We start from the raw sequence: 25,343 nt of genomic DNA, 5'->3' as shown, positions 1-25,343 counted from the left end.
CAGTACAATTCTGCAACTAGATGAGTTTTTCGTAAGACTGCTGTCACGTTGACATTTTGCCCTGTGATTAGACGTGTTAGCCCACTGAAAAGAGATTTAAATTAAAATTATGAACGGCGTTTGAAGGAGGGTGCACACAAACTGATAGTAATTTACGCAAATACAGAAATAGATATAAATGATTAAAAATGAAAATCCATAACAGATTATCAAAGAACCGGGTGATGGGCTAAAAAAAACTATCTGCGGAGACAGTTATCCGAAAGTTTTGACTTACACTCATCACAAAACACATCGAATTTATAGGATACTAACTCTTGAGAGAACGAAAGAAATCCAAGCAGCGTTCACAAATTCGTCTCTCAGAAACTGTCATTTTACTATTTTCCTCTTACGAGGTGTTCTCACTCGTCCGAATAGTGTACTTGACTCGAATCTTGCCTATGTAAAACAGACACCATCTCCAAAAGCATTTACTATATGGGAGCAAATCACCCCCGGCGAGATTAATAATCGAAGGAATTGCGCCGTTGGTAGCACTCGACGGCTCTCAGCCGGATGTCCTCGAAGCACAGTCCGATGTCCGACTTCAACTTGCGCACTCGCACGTTCACATCCTCTCTCATGAGATCGTAGCACATAGCAATGAGCCCCATCCCGAGGAGCAAGTAAACAAAATTGATGACTAGCTTGGTCTGACTCCGGGCGTCCAGAATGCTTGCCCCGGGCACGAAATCTCCGATAACCGATCTTGCAGAGACTTGTGACGCAAAAGTAGGAGCTGTCCAAGTAGGACCAGTTCTCCCACTCAGCGAACATGATGGTCCCGCCGGCAACATAAGCAGCTAGCACCCAGAGGCACGCCGTCGAGGGGACAATAACTCGGGACGCAGCGCCAGATCGTGCTTGGCCTTGCGGTCTTCCATGCTGCAGCGGTATAACCAAGTATATCCCCAGCGGAAAGTCTGGGCCAGGACCTTGCCATGTTTCTGAAGTAGAGGACATAGAGGGTATGCCAAAACAGCGTAGACGACGGTGGCGGCTTTACCTCCGGCCGTGCGGGGGACCATGTTCCCGTATCCGATCATGGTAAAGATGGAGCAGGAGAACATGAGAGCAGCAGAGTAGGACCAGAGTTCGTCGGTGCGTCCGTCGTAACCAGCCTTGGAGGCATTGACGATGCCGTGCTGGAAGCGAACGAGGGTCTCGTTGGCCCGAGCCCGCCAGGCGGTGCGGTCAATAACGTTGACGACCAAGATAAGGTCCCATAGAAGGGAGGCTGTCTCGTTCGTGAGCTGCTCTACGCGGAGTATCTCTGGACGGTCGCGGGCTGACTCGATGTACTTAAACCCAAACATGCCGACAACGGCGTAACCCACGATGAGCCCTCCGACGCCCACCTGCGTGCACATAAAAGCCACCAACTTTCGGCAGCAGTCCTTCACCTTCTCGCGGGGGTCCGAAGCTGACGTGGACACGGAGTTGCGCGACCCCTGAGAGCCACCATTCGAGGAGCGCATTGTGATATCGTGCATGCCCGACCGCGATCCGTCCGTCACTGCCGCCCACCGTGCGCTATTTCTGGAGCGCCACTGCTGCACCCCTCCATCACTTGCGCGGCGCTATCTTCCGTAAACCGAAAATAATCTCTGGCCATCCGCCTCAAGGTAGGTGTGCAATAAGAATGGAGTAGTGCTCTTAGCGGGTAACGTTGCATGCTGTCAAAGATTTCGGTGTCAACATACCAAAAATTTGATATTTCGAGCTAGGGGTCCTCCTTGTTCCCCATTGGTAAAGTCTCAGGGGGCTACATGACCATCAAATTAGGATTCCTTCGGGTCGATCACACGTGTTTAAACGTCTTCCTTTCGAGCATCTGCGTCAACTAAGTGAACTAGAATTTTTTGGAGGGTGGAGGGCTTCCGTCCCCCTCTTTCAAGGGTCAGTATTTCGGACACGGATGGGCCGATTCTTGATTTCTTGGTATCGATTTCGGTTGAGATTTTCCTAATTCCTGATGTCGATGAAATAGTTTAAAAAATTTGCAGTAAACCTTTATCTTCATAGCGAAGACCCCCCCCCCCCCCCTTTAGCCACCACGCGGGAACGAGGGTCCTTCGGAACTATGAAATTCTGACTTCTTGAGATCAATTCCCCGTTAATCCCAACCATCCCACAATTCGTCCGACATTAAATAATAGAGAAAAAAGCCAGGTGCGGGTGGTTTGGGCCCCTGTATGCTGTATGCTAAGTACACTAATAAGGGGATATGTTCACAGGGTGGCAGAGGCGCTGGGCACAAGGGGGGGAGGAGAAAGAAATGTAGCCCCAACATAACTTCCGAACAAATACGGAACCAAACGAAAACAAACAACGAATTCGTCGTGATTCTTGTGTTACCATGCTACTTTTCAGTGTTTTGTTTCTTCTAAGGACCTCAGTGGTATATTCTATGACTAAAATGTCGAAGAGCAGGGCGGTAAAAAAAATAATAGACTGGAAAATACAGTGGGAGAGGAGCAAGGGAAGGTGAGCATTTGTAAATTGAGGTATCGCTGCACTGTTTTTGAGCAATTCTCGGCCTCGTGAATATATTTCCCAAAGTTTTAAGACATTTCAGGCAAATCAATTTGATGAGATCCAATCTTTGACCGCTTCTGACTGTACATAAATATAAAGCATAGAGAGTAAGATCACCTGTGCGCCCACGGTAGTTCTCCGCACTTAGAAAATAAGCAGGCCACTCAAACCTTGGTACCTCTCTCTAGATCTACATGTGGATGGACGGGGATATATATATATATATATATATATATATCGAAATGCATGATCCCTGTTCTCTATCCTCACTTTCGTTCCTCCTTCTTTTTTGCTTTTCTCTTTCCTCCTCTCCCTCTTTTCCTCACTTTGGCAGTCACCGGCCCACTGGATGTATCTCAATATCTCAGTGTGCTGGTCTGTGCCTTGCCTTGCCCTGCCCCCTCCCCCCACCTTTGTTTGAAATTTCTTTTCATTGATGTCGTGTATTCAGCAAAACAACAGAGAGTTGTTATGTAGTATCCTGGGCAATATGCAGGTGAGCGGGTAAACCATTGTTGACTGAGCAATTTCAACTCACGAGCCCTGCATTGAGTCATATACTTGAACATTAGTTACCATTACTCTCCACTTTCTGTATTTTTGACGCACAGAACGTAATTTAACATGATTATGCCTTCAAAACGGGACAAGTCGAGATAGAAGTTGTTATTCTATGAAATATATATTTTTAACTGACGAATTATTTTCAGTTACAGTCGAACATTTGTAGAAAAATAAATTTAAACAAAAAAAGCCATGTTACGAGTTTTTAGAGCCAAAATAAGAGGGAACCCATAGAGAAAATACAGAAGGTGGTGGCAAGCGGAGAAATGTACTCTTCTACGTCACGGCTAAAAATGAAGCTGCCCTTCTGATTGGTCCAGAGGATTGCGGGAAAATCGAGACCTCTTTGAGATTTAAAAGGGAGCGGGAAAGGTTGTAAGGTTCCCACTTATTTTAGCTCTAAAAACTCGTAAGTATGACTTTTTACGTTTCAATATGTTTTTTTATCAATGTTCCACCGTAACTGAAAATAATTTGTAAGTTAAAAATAAATAATTCATATAATAACAACTTTTATCTCGACTCGTCCCGTTTTAAAGGTATAACCATGTTAAATTATGTTCTGTGCGTCAAAAAAGAAGACATTGGAGAGTGATGGTAACTCATGTTAAATTATATGACTTTCAATGTTAGTTTGAGTGGTGATGTAGGTCTTTATACATAGGTTCCATCTTCCATCATGAAATGCATGAAATGTACTTTTTCTTAACAGCGCGCCAGTCCGTGTATTTTTCTACGTCACAGAAAATCTTCAAGATGGCTGCCTTGCCACCACCTTCTGTATTTTCTCTATGGTAGAGTCCCTTTATACCCAGAGTTACGACAACTCACTTTTGGTTGGGCCAGGGTTGGGCTGAAAGTGGCCTAAAAAAAAAATCCAATTCTGATTGGTTCTCGCTCATGGAGGCCGAAACGAGTGCACCAAGATGGCGGTACCTCGTATGTGAACAAGAATAATGAAAATATTACCTAATTGTGGTTTATCAAGAGTAAATTGTTATTTCCATTGGTCCAAAATGAAAATAGATCAAGAAATTATTCACAAACCAATCTCATTTTATTGTTAATTGATCAGTTTGTTGATGTTGTTGTTTTTGTGTGACAGACATCGCAGGATTCCTGATCCTTATCCCTCAATATCGTTCGTTTGGGTGCACTCGTTTCGGCCTCCATGGCCAGCCAAGGCCGGCTGTCAGTCAGCTGATAATCGAGTTGACGTAACTCTGGGTATAAAGGGACTCTACTCTATGGAGGGAACCTCACAACCTTTCCCGCTCCTTTTTAAATTTTAAAGAGGTCTCGGTTTTTCTGCAATCCTATTGACCAATCAGAAGGGCGGCTTCATTTTTAGCTGTGATGTAGAAAAGAACATTTCTCCGCTTGCCACCACCTTCTGTATTTTCTCTATGGCCCCTGGATGTGCTTTGAATGTAGATGGTTAGGATTATTTTTACACTTCATCACATTTTACTGGTCAAATATGTATTTCTATGGATCAGCTGGTAATGTTTTAGAACTGAGGAAAGAAAAGAAGAGACCGGTGTCACATCTGAGAACAGCACTATTCAACATAAAATAATGTGGTAACTAATGGGACAACTGTTGATGGACGCAGTTTATTCCATGTCAATTCAATTCAATTCTTTAAGTGCGTCTTCGCGTTCCATTGTGCGTCTTGCGTCTAATTGCGTCTTATTAAGCAAAAGCTGCGTATAATTCTTCAAAAATTGTAAACTTTTACAATTTGATGATTAAAATGCACCTCCAATCATACCAATATCACATTCTCCTCGTATGTATTTAGTTCCCAAGGCTATTCGCTTTTGCCTTACAATAATTTTTCTTCACCACGCATTAACATTACTGCACCGGGACCGCCAGCTGACAGCAACGCAAAGGCAACCCTTGTGTAGTGACCTAACATAGAACAAGATATATGTATCTTTGGTGTTAGTTATTGCCGATTCTAATTAAAATACAAAAAAAGTTTTTAGTACTTTTACTTTTAAATTTTAAAATTACTTAAATAAAGCCTTCCGCCTAAAAAAGTAGAAACTAACATTTCGCCGTAAAAAACGTGAGCTTACATTTGAATATTTTGACAGGGTTTATTCCTGGGCTAGTTTTATTTGACAACCAATAACTTCATAACTAACATTTTCCAAGAATTGCACTTATGAACCCGTTTGCAATCCATTAGCTAACACATCTTAAAACTGTCAAACATTAATGCATGTGAGATGTGCTTCCAAACATCACCTTTTTGATAACTTCAAACATTCACATCCAAAATAATTTAGCATGTCAAAATCTTGTTTTTCATTTTTAAAAAAAGAATGGCTTCAAATTTATTTTTATAGTTCGAAAAATATTGATAAGAACATTGTTTGTAAAATAAACGCATTGAGAAATCGTAGAAATTGCCGCGCAGCGTGCGAATTCAGATTTCTCGCATCAAATGCTGGCTTCTGATTGGTTGATAGACGCGTTCCATCGTGCGTCTTATTTAACCGATAAGTGCGTTCCACAGCGTCCCATCTTGCGTTTTTTATAATCTGTGGCGCAGAGACACTGATTCTTTATTTATTTCTAGAGTACCTTTATAGACAGAGTATGGCCATTCGTATCTTTTAACTACAGGAAAACTGTTCCGCTTTTTGATTGGTCAACGAGTTTTTAGGCTTCATGATGCTCTTAGGGCCGTAAATAAACAAACAAGATGGCGGCTCACCGTAACATCGATGAGAAGCTAAATTTGACAAAAATTTCAATTATGCGGCAGTAACAATTTAAGGTTTATCTACAGCTGCGTGAAGTAAGAAATTTCTCCCCGCAGAGGGCGCCACCCCTGTGTTTTGATTTTTTGGTCCATGCTATTAGAGTCTGTACAGCTTCACATGAGTCCTTGCGCTTTTATTTAAAGTTGAAGGAATTTGTGTTTAAATCGAAGAGTCATAAGTTCTAGCCATAACATTCTTCTTCCTATTGACCCTAAAAACCACGTGAAAAGTCATTTATGAAGCTCTGCAATTTGATCCCAGAAAAAAGTAGGGTTACGCATGATGACCTTGATGCAACCAATCGCGATTGATCGCTCTCAACAGTTGCAGATATCTCTCTCCCACCGTGAGATGTCTCTCTCGCACTTACAGATATCCCGTAAGAGAAACTGGGATCAATTTACAGCTTTAATTATAAGACTTTCAAAGCTCGCGTTTGATTCTAAGGATTCCAGACGTATGCTGCTAGAACTTATGAGTCTTAGAATTTAAGATACCTATTGTGATATTTAAATAATCACTGATTTCGGAGTCGGATTTTAGCAGCGCAACGTGGTGGATTTTTTCGGAACTACAGCTGAAGATTAACCTTTAACGAGCATATCTACGAATAGCACACGAAAAACACATGAAAACATTGTTAAATTGCCTTTCACCTTTATCACAGGAGGATGTAAGATGTGCATAACCTCAATCTTGCTTGCTGATAACGGCCATCTTGTTTGTTTATTTACGGCCCTAAGAGCATCGTGTCAGCCTAATCGCTCGCGACTATAGTCCCTTTATACTGAGAGTCAAGACAATGCGAATCCATTTCTGATTGGTTAACCGGATTTTAGGCCTTCACAGTGTCACAAACGGGAATAAAGATTACATTTTCACCAATTGCAAAGATTAAAATCTGGAATGGACCGAGGAATTTCGGGTTCGACAAGGAACAAACGGAATGAGAGAAGGAACGGTGAAAGGAATTTAAGAATGAGCCGATCAAAGATTACGAAAAACGTTCAATTTGTGTAATCTTTATTCCCGTTTGTGACTCCATGAGGGGTGTTGTCTTGTCTCTCAGTATAAAGGGACTCTACTCGCGACCAATGAAAAACCGGAACAGAAATGGCCATTTATTTCTCAGTTTATAGTACAAAATATGAATTAACAAACAACTGAGCTCATCCATGAAATTTACTCGTATGGAAGAGTCAGTAATTACATAATTTAATTCAGTCTAATTAAATGTGATATACGTCTTTTCTTTTCTTCCCCCAGTCCTGGGCGCGTTGAGAACATGAGAAGATGAAAAGAATGAGCTTGTTCAGTAATTCGTAATTCTTGCATTTTTGGAAACTAGAGAGTGCACATAGTTCACAGGAATTTTCCCCGATTTTTTTGAGCAATATTAACACACGAAATACGAGTCCAAAAGTCTGTATTTTGGGCTCCCATTTAAACGCGCGCCGCTTGGGCCATCTCAAAATGGCGCCCATTCTATCCGTCCGGCGGTGGCCACATTTCTGACGTAGCGTGCCAGCGAGGTACCCCTGCGTGCCTCTGCTGCGTGTGCGTCGTATAAACAAACGAAGATTGATAACACGAAGGATCCAAACAACTCGAAATCTCTTAATTTTAATTAATTTAAATCCATTTTTGACTTCAACCAAGCATCCTATATATTAAAATGCAACGTTCCGAATCTTGGGGCATTAAATTTGAGAGAACCACCGGACCGATTTGCCTGATCTTTTTTTTAAATGAAAGCCCCTGAGCTGTAGATTTGCAGGCTGTGATCGTTTTTTCGATTTTCTCAAATTTTTCACCATAATTTTCTCAAATTTTCTTCGATGCATTAAAACGGAGGTCCGAATGTGTGGACGTTAACTTTGAGAGAACCACCGGACCTATTTGCATAATTTTTGTTTTAAATTAAAGCCTGTGATCTGTAGATTTGCAGGCTGTGATCGTTTTTTCGATTTTCTCAAATTTTTCACCATAATTTTCTCAAATTTTCTTCGATGCATTAAAACGGAGGTCCGAATGTGTGGACGTTAACTTTGAGAGAACCACCGGACCTATTTGCATAATTTTTGTTTTAAATTAAAGCCTGTGATCTGTAGATTTGCAGGCTGTGATCGTTTTTTCGATTTTCTCAAATTGTCTTACTTTTATCGACGAGTGAAGTTTAGCTGGGCTCAAATTTTCTCCCATTTATTCAGACTAAAGTCCGCCCTGGTAGCACAGCTCGGATCGGTAAGGTTTTAGAAACATTCCACTTGTGTCGAAACTGATTCATCTCGATGAAACATATTAAAAACATTTCAGAAATGTTTCAAGGACGCAAATACTTTGAAAATTTCATTGAAACATATCCAAAACATTTTGAAAATGTTTTCAAATTGGATACATTTAACACAACAGAAATGTTTTGAAAACCAATCCTAAACATTTTACAAAAGAAAAATTTGGAGGGGAAATGAAATGTTTTAAAAACATTTTGAAGACAAAGTTGCGAGTCATGTAAAATATTTCATCAGAGACAACATGTTTTGAACACAGTTTAAAAATATTTTCATTTCATCTTGCAGAAACGTGAAACAATGTTTTTAAAATGTGTTCAAAATGTTTTCAAATTGTTCTACTATCACTTTTTAAAAACGTTTTCAACACATCTCCAACATGTTCTCAGATACTTCTAATTTCGAAGTGTTTGGTGAAATGTTTTGGAAATATTCTGAAAATGTTTCAAATTAATCTACAGATTGTTTCAAGCAACTTTTCAAAGTACTGTCAGATACTTTTCCTGCACGGCTCAACGACACCTTCCTGGAACCTATCTGACACATTTTAGATATGTTTTCAATTATTAATAAATATTACTGATTGGTGTGGTATATCTCCAACTCATTTTCAAAACGTTTTAATTCTCTTTCCGATCAGCATCCTCAATTCATTTCAAAACGTTTTGAATATAAATCGAACCAGTGTCGCTGAAGTTTTAGAAAAATGTTTTCAACACATCTCCAACACGTTCTCAGAAACTTTCAATTTCGAAGTGTTCCGTGAAATGTTTTCGAAATATTTTGAAAATGTTTCCCCCCATTTCATTCTTATTTGTTCTTTTCTCTTTCCAACTTTGTTTCAAATTTGCTTGATACTTCGTTTCTTCCTCTCTCTTTATTTTGTTGGTCGGTCGACTGCGTTGATCGGCTTTTTGCTATTGAAAGCACATTAAGACTTCATGGATTTTCAATATCATCATTTGATCTTCCGGAATTGCTTCCAATTAACCAGAATCTTCAAGGGTCGGAGCCTGATTCTCCTCCCCCTAAAACTATGATTCCATGATTTCTGCTGCTAACCCAGAGCAACATCAAATTATTTCTGAAATAATTAGTCTCATCCAAAATCCATCTTACACGTGTAATGCGATTTTCATTGATGGTCCAGGAGGATCGGGAAAAACTTTCGTTTAAGAATGTCTTACTGCGTATTGTACAAAGGAAAACTTAGACGTCATCTCCGTTGCTTGGACAGGTATCGCCGCATCGTTGCTCCCTAACGGTCGGCCGGTTCATGGCAAATTCAAAATTCCTTCGGTTCTGAATGAGAATTCTGTGTCAAGTCTGACGGTTAGCTCAAGAGAGGCTGAGACTATTCGGAAAACAACGATCATTTTTTGGGGTGAAGCTCTCATGGTTATCACGCATGCTCTGGCATGCATCGACCGACTTCTTAGAGAATGGGTAATGATATCCCTTTTCGAGGAAAAATTGTCGTCTAGGGTGGTGATTTTAGACAGGTTTTACCCGTTGTTCCGCATGCTTCTCGCCAAACATTGGTGCAAAACGCAATCAAATTCTCACCACTTTGACCTCTTTTCAAAATCAGAAAACTTACTCAAAATATGAGAACTTTGCAAGACGAAGCGGAGTTTGCAAAATTTTAACTCGAAATAGGTGATGGTGTTTACCTTTCTGCTAAAAAAGGCCATGCCGGAATTCATTGATTGACCGACAAGCAGTATTACTGAAACTGATATTATTACTGAAAGGAGGGGTGGCGATTTGGGCCATTTCCGGCCCCACCTAATCCGGGACTTTTTTTGCTGTGATTCGTTACGTATAAGTGTCAAGAGAAAGCATGCCAAGTTTCAGGCCGATCGGCCCAATATTCGGGGGGTAGGGGCCCCCCGAATTTTTAAGCGCAAAATCGGTATTAATTTTGTAGCGCCGTCAATTTCGCTCGTATACAGATGAAAATTGGGTGTCAGGGGTAAAATTTTGCGTTCTTTCCATTTCCGCCGTCAAAATTGACACTGGGCAAAATTAAGGGGATTTTGGGGGGTTTTTTTTCGCGTTTTTTCGCGTTTTTTACCAATTTTCTGCGGTTTTCATGCTTTAAGTCAGAGATTTTGAGCCAAACGACCACAGATTTGATTTCTACGCAAAAAATTACATAGGAACATAATGACCAACTAACACTCAACAGCGGATTTCTCTAGGAAAAACTGACCCATAAGTATGTGTTCACTCAGAAATTTTGAAAATAGCCATGTTTCGGGTACAGCCCAAGCTTGTAGCACTACCATATTCACATATGATACGCTCTAGGTCGACCCTGTTGATATTATCGAGAACTTGAAATGCTACCCGCTTAGGCGGAGGGTCGAATTCTCCTCAGAAACGAATAAAAAAGGCGATAAAATTACGTTTCACGTGAATTGTTGCGAGCGGAATGTTATTATATCGGCAACTTTCACCTCCAACTTATGTAATTTTTTGCGTGCTTTCCATTTCTGCCATGAAAATTGGCATCAAAGCAATTTTAAACGGGTTTTTGGGGTTTTTGGGGTTTTTTATCATTTTTTAATCATTTTTTACCAGTTTTTTTCCGGTCTTTTGCGGTTTTCGTGTTTGAAACCTCATGTGGCATATCAGTTCTGTGGTTTCTTGGTTTTTACCGACATCAAGAAAAAGAGCCCCGAAGATTGTCATCCTCTTATGGAGACTGCCTAGAGGATGCTGCTTACTTATGGTCTGACGAGGATTCAGAATGAGAGATAAGGATTTTACACAACATTTCTTCTGCTATACGATTCATCCGTGACGTATTTTATGGATGTGATAGTAAACGTATTTTGAGGAAAATTAAAATTTGTGGTCGTTTGGCTCATTTGGTGAGGTTTCAAACATGAAAACCGCAAAAGACCGGAAAAAAATGATTAAAAAATGATAAAAAACCCCAAAAACCCGTTTAAAATTGCTTTGATGCCAATTTTCATGGCAGAAATGGAAAGCACGCAAAAAATTACATAAGTTGGAGGTGAAAGTTGCCGATATAATAACATTCCGCTCGCAACAATTCACGTGAAACGTAATTTTATCGCCTTTTTTATTCGTTTCTGAGGAGAATTCGACCCTCCGCCCAAGCGGGTAGCATTTCAAGTTCCCGATAATATCAACAGGGTCGACCTAGAGCGTATCATATGTGAATATGGTAGTGCTACAAGCTTGGGCTGTACCCGAAACATGGCTATTTTCAAAATTTCTGAGTGAACACATACTTATGGGTCAGTTTTTCCTAGAGAAATCCGCTGTTGAGTGTTAGTTGGTCATTATGTTCCTATGTAATTTTTTGCGTAGAAATCAAATCTGTGGTCGTTTGGCTCAAAATCTCTGACTTAAAGCATGAAAACCGCAGAAAATTGGTAAAAAACGCGAAAAAACGCGAAAAACCCCCCAAAATCCCCCTTAATTTTGCCCCAGTGTCAATTGTGACGGCGGAAATGGAAAGAACGCAAAATTTTACCCCTGACACCCAATTTTCATCTGTATACGAGCGAAATTGACGGCGCTACAAAATTAAAACCGATTTTGCGCTTAAAAATTCGGGGGCCCCTGCCCCCCGAATATTGGGCCGATCGGCCTGAAACTTGGCATGCTTTCTCTTGACACTTATACGTAACGAATCACAGCAAAAAAAGTCCCGGATTAGGTGGGGCCGGAAATGGCCCAAATCGCCACCCCTCCTTTATGGAAAAGGTAGCTTCCTCATGCTCGAACGTAGATTTCACAAACTGCGCAATTCTGGCCCCTAAAAATAAGCATTGCAATGAAATTAACGACAAGGTTGTTGAAGTTCTTTTAGGTGTCTCTAAAACGTACTTCAGTGTTAACAGGCTCATTGTAGAGGAAGAGGGAGAGGCTCTCAATTTTCCCCTCGAATTCTTGGACAGTCTTAATCTTAGTGGCTTACCACCGCTTAAACTCACACTTTTGGAGGGGGTTTTTGTCATGCTTTTAAGAAACCTCAACGTTTCTAAAGGTTTATCGAATGGTACCCGATTGATCGTCTGGAAACGTTATGAAAATTGTCTTGATTTGCAGGTCATTTCCGGCGAGAAGGCCGGTGAAAGAATTTCACTGCCAAGAATTGATTTGTCACCTGCAGACTCCTCTCTCCCTTTCACTTTTAAGAGGCGACAATTTCCAATTCGCATTGTGTTCTGCATGACCATCATCAAAGCTAAGGGTCAAACACTGAAGCGAGTCGGCATTTATTTACCCCAAACAGTTTTTGGCCATGGTCAACATGTACGTTGCACTCTCACGAGCTACATCGTACAAAAATTTTGAAGTCCAAATTCTTCCCAAAGGCAACCGTACAAAAAACATCGTGCACAAAGAGGTGCTTCGATCTTTTATAAATCCCAAAAGCCTCATAGTCATTAGAAAATTATCAAAAAATAAGAATAAAAAAAAATTAAAAAATAACACACAAAAAAAGAAAAACTAATAATGCGAGCTTTTTATAACATTTTTCGGTAGAATGGCAGTCTCCACCCTGTAATGCAGAGAGGCAGTTAAATTTCTTGATCTTCTGCCGCAGAATCATCATCATTATTAAATAGATTCAACTAATTGCTCCGATTCCAAATAAGCTACTGCACCACCATTGCTAGCTGTGGAGGGCGCCCGGAGCAGCTAGTTTGGTAATAATATTCATCGTAATTTACAACCTGAAGCCACGGCCTATCGGCTCATTTTAAGGTGCATTCTGAAAATCAGTTTTACAAGTCCAATGTCCAAACCCAGACTTTCTTCTTTTACTATTTTTTGACCATTCTCTTTTCATTTTCGCCTCAAATCAAATGTTTTGCAGTTTCTTTGTCTTAAGTATGTGGTCCTGAATTCATTCAAGAGTTAGAGGTTCACCATTTATTTAGTATTATAGCCTTTTGACCTCTCAAGCTTCACCAATATGATCTCATGTAGTTTGAAGTTTCTTTGGCCGAAACCAAGTGATTACACATCTGATGTGTGTCTTATGGCTCCTCAAATTCGCAGTTTAGAACTAAATCAGAGACTGCAGTTACTTAATCCAGTTCTGCTCTCTTGTTCAATGTTTGTCATAAGTGTTTGTTTGTGTCTGTTCTTTGTAAGTGACCACTGTAGTGCATACACACAGTTATGCTATCGGTACAAGTATTATTTCTTGTTTTTTACAGTCAGGACTTTCTCTTAAGCGCAATAATTTACCAAAGAAATTCACCTAGTTGCGTAAATAATTTGGTGTGTAGATATTCTGTTAATATCTCCTTGCGGTGATGCAAAGTTTCTGAGATCTGTCAAAAGTGGATTTTGCATTTAGACGGTCTCTCTTGTATGACAAAATTACTGCTCTGGCAGCTTCAAAGAGGTTGTTCCAAAAACGCCGATTTTGGCCCCCCCCCTGGATTTGGCTCAAACTTTGCTCAGATGTTGTACTAAGTGTCCCCGATGCTTCGGCAAAATTTCAGCCCCCTCGGATAATTAGGGGGGAGGGGGCAGGGGGGCAAAGTTGCAATTTTTTTAAAACTTTAAAAATCGATATCTCGCGAACGGTTTGAGTGTAAGTGTTGCGGTTTGCGCTAAAAAACGTTAAAAAATATTCTCTACAAAAATATTAATGCTGTTTGCACGGTTGCGTAATTTATCGCGGTCATAAATCGATTTTTTCGATTTTGACGTTTCGACTTTTTTTTAGTTTTTCGCCTCTCCTCTCTTTGGAATTGTTGCTACGTGAATGAAAACCTGTTGAGGTGATTCTCCATGAAATTCTGCATCTACTTCACTTTGTTTGACCTTGGGGAAACGATTCGTTCGTGAGTTACAGCGATTTTTCTGCGCGTTACCGGTTACGCGCGGGCGGCATATCGGCGGCGCTCCATCCCGCGCGGGCAAGGCAGAGGTTGTTTCACCGCTATAGAGCCTCATATTCATGCTGTAGGCTGTAATTATCGATATTTTCTCCTCCCACACCCTTCTCCTCCAATAAATAATTTTTTTATACTTCGTTATACAGGGTATGCCAGACCACCCGTAACAGGTCTTTTTCTCGGTTGGTTTAGGTAGTACGAAGTGGGGGACTGCGGGGTTGAACAGGGAATTGACCCCAAGGAATCAGAATTTCACGGCCTCGAAAACCCCCATGCCCCCTTGGGAGGTAAAGATGGGTTCACGATCCCAAAAGTCGGGAGACATTGTGCCTCCCCCTTTTACCCCCCGAGGGTGGCTAGGGGGGTTTCGGGGCCGTGAAATTCTGATTCCTTGGGGTCAATTCCTGTTCAACCCCGCAGTCCCCCACTTCGTACTACCTAAACCAACCGAGAAAAAGACCTGTTACGGGTGGTCTGGCATACCCTGTATAACGAAGTATAAAAAAATTATTTATTGGAGGGGAAGGGTGTGGGAGGAGAAAATATCGATAATTACAGCCTACAGCATGAATATGAGGCTCTATAGCGGTGAAACAACCTCTGCCTTGCCCGCGCGGGATGGAGCGCCGCCGATATGCCGCCCGCGCGTAACCGGTAACGCGCAGAAAAATCGCTGTAACTCACGAACGAATCGTTTCCCCAAGGTCAAACAAAGTGAAGTAGATGCAGAATTTCATGGAGAATCACCTCAACAGGTTTTCATTCACGTAGCAACGATTCCAAAGAGAGGAGAGGCGAAAAACTAAAAAAAAGTCGAAACGTCAAAATCGAAAAAATCGATTTATGACCGCGATAAATTACGCAACCGTGCAAACAGCATTAATATTTTTGTAGAGAATATTTTTTAACGTTTTTTAGCGCAAACCGCAACACTTACACTCAAACCGTTCGCGAGATATCGATTTTTAAAGTTTTAAAAAAATTGCAACTTTGCCCCCCTGCCCCCTCCCCCTAATTATCCGAGGGGGCTGAAATTTTGCCGAAGCATCGGGGACACTTAGTACAACATCTGAGCAAAGTTTGGGCCAAATCCAAGGGGGGCCAAAATCGGCGTTTTTGGAACAACCTCTTTATACTTTGATCTCTGATTCATCACTTAATGACACTCGTGCGGTGTCATTTATCTTTAATCAGTTCAAAGCTATTTCGACAATGAATCATCAAAGGTCCGATTTAAGAAGGAATTTTCTGGTGTGTGCTGCGGCTGAACCGACATCACAACTCTCGAAAGCATCAACTTTTGAAAATTTATCAGGAAGTGGTAATGGTAAGTGGAAATCATGTTAGTGCTTGCTTCTTTCATAAGCAAATAGTACGCTTAAAATTTCAAAATCTACTCACCTGCATGCATATTTGAAGAGGAATACGACATGATATGTAGCAGGCTACACTTCATCCATTAATAATACATAAAGAGCTTGATGCAAAAACGGCTTTTTTTCGCCCCCCCTCTGGAAGTTCTTCATACTTGGTCTATTGATTACTCATACTTGAGCGCTTCTTTTCCCAAATTTTCAGACTCCCAAAAACTTTTGGGGGGGGGGGGGGGGGGGGGGTTGAAGTCAAAACCTGTGAACCTCGATATCTCTTGAGCAAAGAAAGATATCGAGGTCCGGTTTGGACGAAAAAATCGTCTAAAATTGCATTCTTTAAGATTCTAAAGGTTGAAATCCCGATATCACATTTTTAAGTGAACATATGTGCTTTTTTCCAGTTTTTAGGTCTAGAAAATTTCTTTTAAACGAAAAATTTACAAAGATCTCAATTTTTTATTTGAACCAAAACCAGTTTTTTTAAATTGTTCGTCTTTTTCCGCATCCAACGAGTGGTCCATTAAGCTGGGGAACCAAACGGTTCCGGAGTTATGATCGATTGAAGTTTCCGCTCAACGCGCGCCGACCGATTTTCGCGCGCAAAAAAGTCGGATTTGACTGTTATTAGATCAGATTGAATGTTCAAACTGAGCAACATGCTTTATTAGGGACTCTTGAGGGTCGATGAGTTCAGAAAATACCGATACTTCCAAAAAATTCACGTTTTTGTGTATTTTCCGAAGGTAATACACTATTGCGTTCTCCCCTGATGTCAGATCTGGACCAAAGACCATGTAATGAGCATCGATCATGGGTCGTAGATTACGAATATGAATGCCGTTTGAATTCATGTTTATATATATATTTATAAATATATTTATTTATATATCTGTTTATTTATGTATGTATTTCCGACTCATCGTGGTTTTTCCGATTTTTGCTTGGCTATATTTCCCTCATTTTAAAAAATTTCCGCGTGAAACTTTTGCGATGTAAAGAAGAGGAACAGGACTACCATTCTGCGAAAAAAAAATGGAGATCGAAGTATTACATTTCGAATGGTGGGGGCGAGAAGTGGGGGGAGGTTCACTTTTGTGGGCGCGATAACTCGCGCAAATTAAAAGGTTTTCTCCCCGAAATTTTTACAGAAGGAAGATCTTACTTAGTTCTGGGCTGTATTAAATTTGAGCCAAATCGGTCGAGCCGTTGAAAATGGCGAGCTTTGAAAGTTTTAGCGGGGGTGTGCGGCAAAAGGAGGGAAGCCGCAGAGTGGGTCACGACCTGAAAATTGGTGGACAAGACGGCAATGTTGTCGCACAGTGGGTCACGAACTGAAAAGTGGTGGATAAGACGGCATGTTGTCGTACAATGGGTCACGAACTGATGAAATGATGGCTATATTGCCGCATAGTGGGTTACAGACTGAGAATTAGTGGACAAGACGGCAATGTTGTCGCACAGTGGGTTATGGAGATTCATCCATCGTCATTCAAGCTTGCCACAGCGTTTGTTGACATTTTTTCATATCAGACATTACATGAGGATTGTTGTTGCAATCTGGCGACGTGAAGTCCTTATTCGAATAATCAATGCCTCCAACAGTGTAAACGTAAGTCCAACCTCCAAAGATTGATGGCTCCCGCCCCCGCCCCTCCCTTCGGAAAATACACTCTTCCCGCGGTGGACGCGCGAGTCACTTAAAAGACAGAACAATTGAGGTCGGACAATCAAACTAAAAAACGCGCGCGTCCTGGAGGGGCAAAGCCCCCCCCCAAAAACCGGCGCGGAGCGAAGCGGAGCGCCGGTTTTTTAAAATTGCAGCTTCGGACAGGACCACTGCGGAGCTGTAATTTAAAAACGTAAATTATTTGGAAGTATCTGTAATTTCTGAACTCAGCGACCCTCAAGAGTCCCTAATAAAGCATTTTGCTCAGTTTGAACATTCAATCTGATCTAATAACAGTCAAATCCGACTTTTTTGCGCGCGAAAATCGGTTGGCGCGCGTTGAGCGGAAACTTCAATCGATCATAACTCCGGAACCGTTTGGTTCTCCGGCTTAATGGACCACTCGTTGGATGCGGAAAAAGACGAACAATTTAAAAAAACTGGCTTTGGTTCAAATAAAAAATTGAGATCTTTGTAAATTTTTCGTTTAAAAGAAATTTTCTAGACCTAAAAACTGGAAAAAGCACATATGTTGACTTAAAAATGTAATATCGGGATTTCGACCTTTAGAATCTTAAAGTATGCAATTTTAGACGATTTTTCGTCCAAACCGGACCTCGATATCTTTCTTTCTTCAAGAGATATCGAGGTTCACAGGTTTTGACTTCCGCCCCCTTAGCTCCCCCCCAAAATTTGTTGGGGGTCTGAAAATTTGGGAAAAGAAGCACTCAAGTATGAGTAATCAATAGACAAAGTATGAAGAACTTCCAGAGGGGGGGCGAAAAAAGCCGTTTTTGCATCAAGCTCTTTTTCTTGAGAGCATTCTTAGGAAACTTCCACAACTTTTAGTTTTGTTCCTGAGACAAAAATTTTGAGATGACTCTGCTGGTATTCCCAGTGTCTTTTCAGAATTTTTGTACTTCATAGATATATCATCAAATACTTAAGTATCAACAGATATTGTACAAGATAGAAAAGGGGTGGGTGCAAAATCGACAATAATTCCCCCCTCATGGATGTTGACCAATTTTCAGCATGTCATTCCTCACTATGGGATACGCCTTTTCCCAAAATTTCAAGGCCTGAAATGAATTTCTTTCCGCGTGGCAGCGTTGCCAAGTTGAAAACCGTCGAGTTCCATATCTTTTGAACGAAAAGAGATATTGAGGTGCGGTTTGCGTTAAAATTCTCCAAAAATTGCGTTCTTTTGAAATATGTACTCAGTTTGATCGTTTAGGTGATTTCAGATTGCAATGATGCTATTTTTCACACTTTCTTAAGGGTAAAGTTTTTTTCAACCCTAGTATATCGTCAAACGCCGGATTCTCGATTCGAAAAAAGAAATGTTCATTGTATTATTCGTACTTTTCCATTTCTTTTGATATATTATAGCTCCCAGGGAAACGATTGGTAAGGGAGATATGAGCAATTTAAGTTTACGCTTCGCGCGCGCCGACTGGAATCCGGGCGCCGCTCGCCGCTCTGAGTCGTCTGTACACTCCCTTCCTTGAGCTTCAAGAGGTCATTCCTATGTATTTTTTTGCGTACTTTCCATTTCTGGCCTTTGAAAAGGGCTCCGATAAATTTTTAGGGGCCTTGCGGACCATTGTTGCCATTTTTGGCTCGTATTTCGGGGTTCTTCCCTATTTTACTTACAATTCTACTGAAAAACTTAATTTAAACGGAAAACTGTGTGCTTAGATCAGGGAAAGAACGTTAATAAAAAATAAAATTTCATGTATAAATTTCTCCTTCGTTGCCAAATTTTCGCGAAAAATCGTACCAAAGAGCCAAATATTTGAAAAATTGGATAAATCCCCACGCCATGGTTTATGAAAGTGGGGCATGGCTTTCATATTGACGTACTTACGTAACAGATCTTACCTATTTATACAACATATTAAAAGAGCATAGTTGTATTTGGATTCCCACGATCCGAAAATTGTCTCTGAAATGGATTTCTCACATCCGAATAAACCAATGTTCCGAGTTTCAGCTTAATTTATCAATTTTTGGAGCTTCGAGACCACGTTTTGTAAGGCTAACAATACGTCAAGGGTCACAAACGTATTTCATCTATTTGCTTCTGGGTACGGTCGCCGCGACGTTGAGGAGATAGCGCGCAGGCAGGCAGGGAGGTGATGGATACTGATAAGGATCCCTCACTACAGATGCATCGCGCTGATTCTGCTAATCAATGCAATAGCATCGGGTTGCAGGGATTGTAGGGATTGTCTACGCGTTGCACCAGTCACACGTGATTTTTTGTAATTATTATTGATTTTATTTTTAATGGTCTCAGTGTGAGATTGAATTTTTCGATTTTTTCGCGTGTTTCGCAGTCTTTTTCATCAATAATGATCGAAGATGATCCACCCGCGCGTTCTCGATTGAAATTATTATTTATTAATCAATCGGAATTATTTACTCTTGTTTAGAAACTATTTAAAGTCTCGAAAATTCAGCTTCAAAAGCCAAAACCTATGACCACCGGTCCATTACCGGGAAAAGGGCACATAACGGAAAATTTTAAAAAATTCTTCCCACAACACTGAAAGAAGTGTCAGTTTTACCAGTGGTCGTTATTCATTCTAGGGTGTATGAAAGTTGATATGAGTGCCCCAGTTCCGACGTACGTCATGTAAGAGTGAAAACTTCAAATGCGTTTTTCTCAGAACGCGTTTTTTCGGCATGTGCCCTTTTTCCGGAAAGCTCTTCAATTCTGCATGAAAGTCATTATTCATTACCTAAAACCTTCTACGTTCTATGACGTATGGTCTCGTAAGAAAAAGTTACAAAGAACGTTACAATGATGTACTTTATTACGTTATTTCCAAAAATCTGAGTGTAGGTTGTACACGGTTACAGGTTGAATAAGGTCTGACGCGTGTAAAATTGAAAAAAAAAACCCTAAAAAATTGGCCGAAATGGCAAAAATGGATCGTAAGGTCCCTTAAAGTTCATCACAAGCAATTTATACTGCCAAAAATGAAAATTACAGCAAAAATACAAACGATACACTCCTATGGAGGACGACTAAAGGTCGAAAAACATTCAAAAGATCTACCTTACACATAAGAAAAGGCCGCTAAAGGTGACATCCCGGACAATTTTCAGATCGTGGGAATCCAAATACAACTATGCTCTTTTAATATGTTGTATAAATAGGTAAGATCTGTTACGTAAGTACGTCAATATGAAAGCCATGCCCCACTTTCATAAACCATGGCGTGGGGATTTATCCAATTTTTCAAATATTTGGCTCTTTGGTACGATTTTTCGCGAAAATTTGGCAACGAAGGAGAAATTTATACATGAAATTTTATTTTTTATTAACGTTCTTTCCCTGATCTAAGCACACAGTTTTCCGTTTAAATTAAGTTTTTCAGTAGAATTGTGAGTAAAATAGGGAAGAACCCCGAAATACGAGCCAAAAATGGCAACAATGATCCGCAAGGCCCCTAAAAATTTATCGGAGCCCTTTTCAAAGGCCAGAAATGGAAAGTACGCAAAAAAATACATAGGAATGACCTCTTGAAGCTCAAGGAAGGGAGTGTACAGACGACTCAGAGCGGCGAGCGGCGCCCGGATTCCAGTCGGCGCGCGCGAAGCGTAAACTTAAATTGCTCATATCTCCCTTACCAATCGTTTCCCTGGGAGCTATAATATATCAAAAGAAATGGAAAAGTACGAATAATACAATGAACATTTCTTTTTTCGAATCGAGAATCCGGCGTTTGACGATATACTAGGGTTGAAAAAAACTTTACCCTTAAGAAAGTGTGAAAAATAGCATCATTGCAATCTGAAATCACCTAAACGATCAAACTGAGTACATATTTCAAAAGAACGCAATTTTTGGAGAATTTTAACGCAAACCGCACCTCAATATCTCTTTTCGTTCAAAAGATATGGAACTCGACGGTTTTCAACTTGGCAACGCTGCCACGCGGAAAGAAATTCATTTCAGGCCTTGAAATTTTGGGAAAAGGCGTATCCCATAGTGAGGAATGACATGCTGAAAATTGGTCAACATCCATGAGGGGGGAATTTTTGACGATTTTGCACCCACTCCTTTATTTGAGGATTCCTGCTAGTATGCTGTGTTTCCTGCAGCAACAAGGCTCATTATATTTCATGGAATGAAGTGATCAAAACTACTTACCTACCTACGGCTTGGTCAGTTTCATGTCTTTCTAGAGTGAAGAAAATATTTTTGTTCTCTCTTTTTAAGTATTCAGGGTGAGTCAAACCTGTCCAACAAAAATTTTAATAAAATCCCTTTGTTCAAAAACACCTAATGATAATTTCACTGGTAAAGTTGCTGACGATTCTTATTAAAAGTCCCAAAGTCGGCTGGTTCATTGAATTTCTCAGGTACAGACAGATGGAAGGATTTTGAAAAGACATGGAATTACATCCTCCCATAAGAATAAGTCAGGAACATGGTTAAGGTTATCTGGGGATGACATTTGTAACATTTCGTTGCATGATTTAATAATCGAAGAGAAACAGAAAGTCTGAAACCTTGTAAATCAACGTAAGAGGTTCTCTAGTTAGGCTATGACATTGATATGCTCGCTTTGTTATCAATTAATCTCCACAAAGGTAAGCATACTTACAAAAACTGTTCCGCAACAGATGCGAATGTAACTTGTGATACCTAAGTGACTTTACAAATCTTACCTGTTAATCTACCAGCGACCCAATTATTGAAACTATGTCAGCCCGACATGATAAGACATAACCCTATCTTATCCACGTAATATATCTGAATTTGATGTCTTGTCGGGTTGCTCTAAGCCTTCAATAATTGGCCTGCTGATGAGTTGGAAAATATTTCCACTTCCAGACGAATGGTCATGTCTTGGTTGACGCTTTCGAGAGTTGTGATGTCGGTTCAGCCGCAGCACACACCAGAAAATTCCTTCTTAAATCGGACCTTTGATGATTCATTGTCGAAATAGCTTTTAACTGATTAAAGATAAATGACACCGCACGAGTGTCATTAAGTGATGAATCAGAGATCAAAGTATAAATTTGAAGCTGCCAGAGCAGTAATTTTGTCATACAAGAGAGACCGTCTAAATGCAAAACCCACTTTTGACAGATCTCAGAAACTTTGCATCACCGCAAGGAGATATTAACAGAATATCTACACACCAAATTATTTACGCAACTAGGTGAATTTCTTTGGTAAATTATTGCGCTTAAGAGAAAGTCCTGACTGTAAAAAACAAGAAATAATACTTGTACCGATAGCATAACTGTGTGTATGCACTACAGTGGTCACTTACAAAGAACAGACACAAACAAACACTTATGACAAACATTGAACAAGAGAGCAGAACTGGATTAAGTAACTGCAGTCTCTGATTTAGTTCTAAACTGCGAATTTGAGGAGCCATAAGACACACATCAGATGTGTAATCACTTGGTTTCGGCCAAAGAAACTTCAAACTACATGAGATCATATTGGTGAAGCTTGAGAGGTCAAAAGGCTATAATACTAAATAAATGGTGAACCTCTAACTCTTGAATGAATTCAGGACCACATACTTAAGACAAAGAAACTGCAAAACATTTGATTTGAGGCGAAAATGAAAAGAGAATGGTCAAAAAATAGTAAAAGAAGAAAGTCTGGGTTTGGACATTGGACTTGTAAAACTGATTTTCAGAATGCACCTTAAAATGAGCCGATACGCCGTGGCTTCAGGTTGTAAATTACGATGAATATTATTGCTAAATGCTTGGTTGAAGTCAAAAATGGATTTAAATTAATTAAAATTAAGAGATTTTGAGTTGTTTGGATCCTTCGTGTCATCAATCTTCGTTTGTTTATACAACGCACACGCAGCAGAGGCACGCAGGGGTACCTCGCTGGCACGCTACGTCAGAAGTGTGGCCACCGCCGGACGGATAGAATGGGCGCCATTTTGAGATGGCCCAAGCGGCGCGCATTTAAATGGGAGCCCAAAATACAGACTTTTGGACTCGTATTTCGTGGGTTAATATTGCTCAAAAAAATGGGGGAAAATTCCTGTGAACTATGTGCACTCTCTAGTTTCCAAAAATGCAAGAATTACGAATTACTGAACAAGCTCATTACCGCCTGGCAGTTCAGTATTCACCAATCCAGCACCTGCACCTGATGACATCCCAAAATTGAGATCCTTATCACGCAGTAACACTTGGCGTTATTGCCGACGTATTACTTAAATATATACTGAGAAAAGAACTGCCGCCAAGTAAGATTTCATTACTAGATAATTATCTCTGACAGATTCCCTTGGTGGAGTAATCTTCCTGAAAATATGACGCCATTGGTCTACATTGATGCTTTACTTAATCCAAAAAAACCAGCTTATATCAGGGTGATTTCACGATAACAAGAATAGAAATGTCACCAGTTTAGTTGTTAGCATTTTCGAAGACATGTAACAACTGTTGTTGAAAGTCTTTTAAAGTTGTGACCTTGCATTGATTCATGCAATAATATATGAGGAATCATCTTCACGGAGACTTAGGGATCGTGAAATGTCTTGGGGATTACGTACATAACCATCAGGAAATTTTTCTCTGTCGGTTACACACCTTGATCTAAAATTCTTAGTAATGATAAGATCTTAAAATTTTTGGCATAAACCTTATGCAAGTGTACCAATTAGACGATCTCTAAGGGTAATTATATTCTTTTCAATTAATTTATCCCAAAATCTATTTGTGCCTTGAGAATACTTGAAAATGAAACTGGCGGCACTACTATTCCCGTTATCGTGAATTCATCCAAGTGATAGTCAGACATTACTTAGAAATTCCAGTTGCGCAGGGAGAGTTATCAACAATTTACCCATTACCCTCTGATGATCAACCAGCATCAGTGGAAGAGATACTTTTGGCATAGAGGAAATAATTGGGCAGTTCATCTTCATTAATCACTGTACACTGGGATGATGGAGATGGCCACTGATAAGATAGGTGGTTGTGGACCTTGCATTAACAGCCAAAAAAGAAAGATATACTAAATTGAGAAGTAAAAGTACGGTAGGAAGAGAAGTAGAAGACTGGGCTCAAAGTTTGAATGCGAATCGTCGAAGCAATGAAATTGTACGAACTTAAGGAGAAGCCAGGAGTTCTTGTCGAAAGGAAGTGGGTCATGCAGCTATTACACGGCAAAAGAAGGGAAAAACAAAGATGACATAACCTACTTCGTCAGGAGCTTCAAAACGACGGATATTAGGAGGAACCAAGGTATACATCGATGCAGATAATAACAGTGATGAAGAAGAGTGTGGATGAGAACAGAAACGTAGCAGGGGGAATGATTTTCATGTAATCGTTCAAAGACGATTTGTCAATACGAGCCGATTATGTTAGTAATAAACATCCAACCCATCGCACAGCTTCAAAGTTGCACAGCTCGGGTGAGACGGCTGCCTCTTCACTGAGCAAAGAATAGGCTAGGGAAGAAGAATGGATACTTACGATTGTGCGGTTAACAACCGGAATTTTTTGACTTCTTAATCATACACAATAAAAATTATAAGTTCTTGGTTTCAGTCGTAGAGATAAAAATCACCAGTAACACCTAACACCAACACACACCATAGAATAGTGAGGCTACGCCTATAGAAAGGACACTCTCGCATGTTTCGTGACGAAGAAGAAGAACGTCAAATAGAGTACCTGTATAGCGAGAGTATGGACAGATCGCTTCATGGAGGGCTTAGGGCCCAAAAGTGCAGCCACCCTTCTAACCAACTTCTAACGCACAAAATTTCACTGCCAGTCTGCAGGTTCCAATTCTAACCAAGATGGCCAAGAATGTACATAAATGAGCGTTCTTCCGCAAAATTGAGTAAATTTATGCAAAAACTGAGTCAAACACGTGCTTAATAAACGACGGTTCGTAACAATAGTATTAGTAAATCGTTCTGGATAATTGAAATTCATAGGTTGGCTGCATTTCTGTAGAGTACCTATATTAAGAGAGAGTATGGCCACTGGAGTTACCACCTCTGATTGGCTCAGCCATCTTAGGCTGAATGGAGCCCTTAGGACCCAAAAATGGCGGACGCCATAAAGTTAATGTAATGCAAAATGATTCGAAATGTAGTTGTCTTTGCTTATCGTAACGAGAACTTTACCCACATGCACTATTGCGACTTTTTTACATATTTTTAAGGCTA

At 40.3% G+C, this 25,343-nt stretch overlaps 1 protein-coding gene and 1 long non-coding RNA gene across 3 annotated transcripts; both read right to left on the bottom strand.

The window, feature by feature from the left end:
• Positions 1 to 10: 10 nt before the first annotated feature.
• LOC140224402 (uncharacterized) lies at positions 11 to 24,804 on the bottom strand. 2 transcript variants are annotated; one of them, XR_011899667.1, is made up of 3 exons: positions 24,640 to 24,804; positions 21,320 to 21,407; positions 11 to 84 (listed from the first exon to the last, which is right to left on the bottom strand). It is a non-coding gene; the product is annotated as an uncharacterized lncRNA (long non-coding RNA). The 2 variants fall into 2 exon arrangements; XR_011899668.1 differs by lacking the exon at positions 11 to 84 and adding an exon at positions 11,948 to 12,011.
• LOC109041384 (potassium channel subfamily K member 6) lies at positions 129 to 1,844 on the bottom strand. Its single transcript, XM_019057726.2, is given in 3 exon segments — positions 129 to 743; positions 745 to 896; positions 899 to 1,844. Coding segments are annotated over 3 exon segments (1,026 nt in total). The 5' UTR covers positions 1,536 to 1,844; the 3' UTR covers positions 129 to 506.
• Positions 24,805 to 25,343: the final 539 nt, after the last annotated feature.

This window comes from Bemisia tabaci, chromosome 4, assembly GCF_918797505.1.
Source record: "Bemisia tabaci chromosome 4, PGI_BMITA_v3".
Lineage (NCBI taxonomy): Eukaryota > Metazoa > Arthropoda > Insecta > Hemiptera > Aleyrodidae > Bemisia > Bemisia tabaci.
The sequence above is the reverse complement of the archived record's forward strand: the minus strand, read 5'-3'. Positions and strand labels throughout refer to the sequence as shown.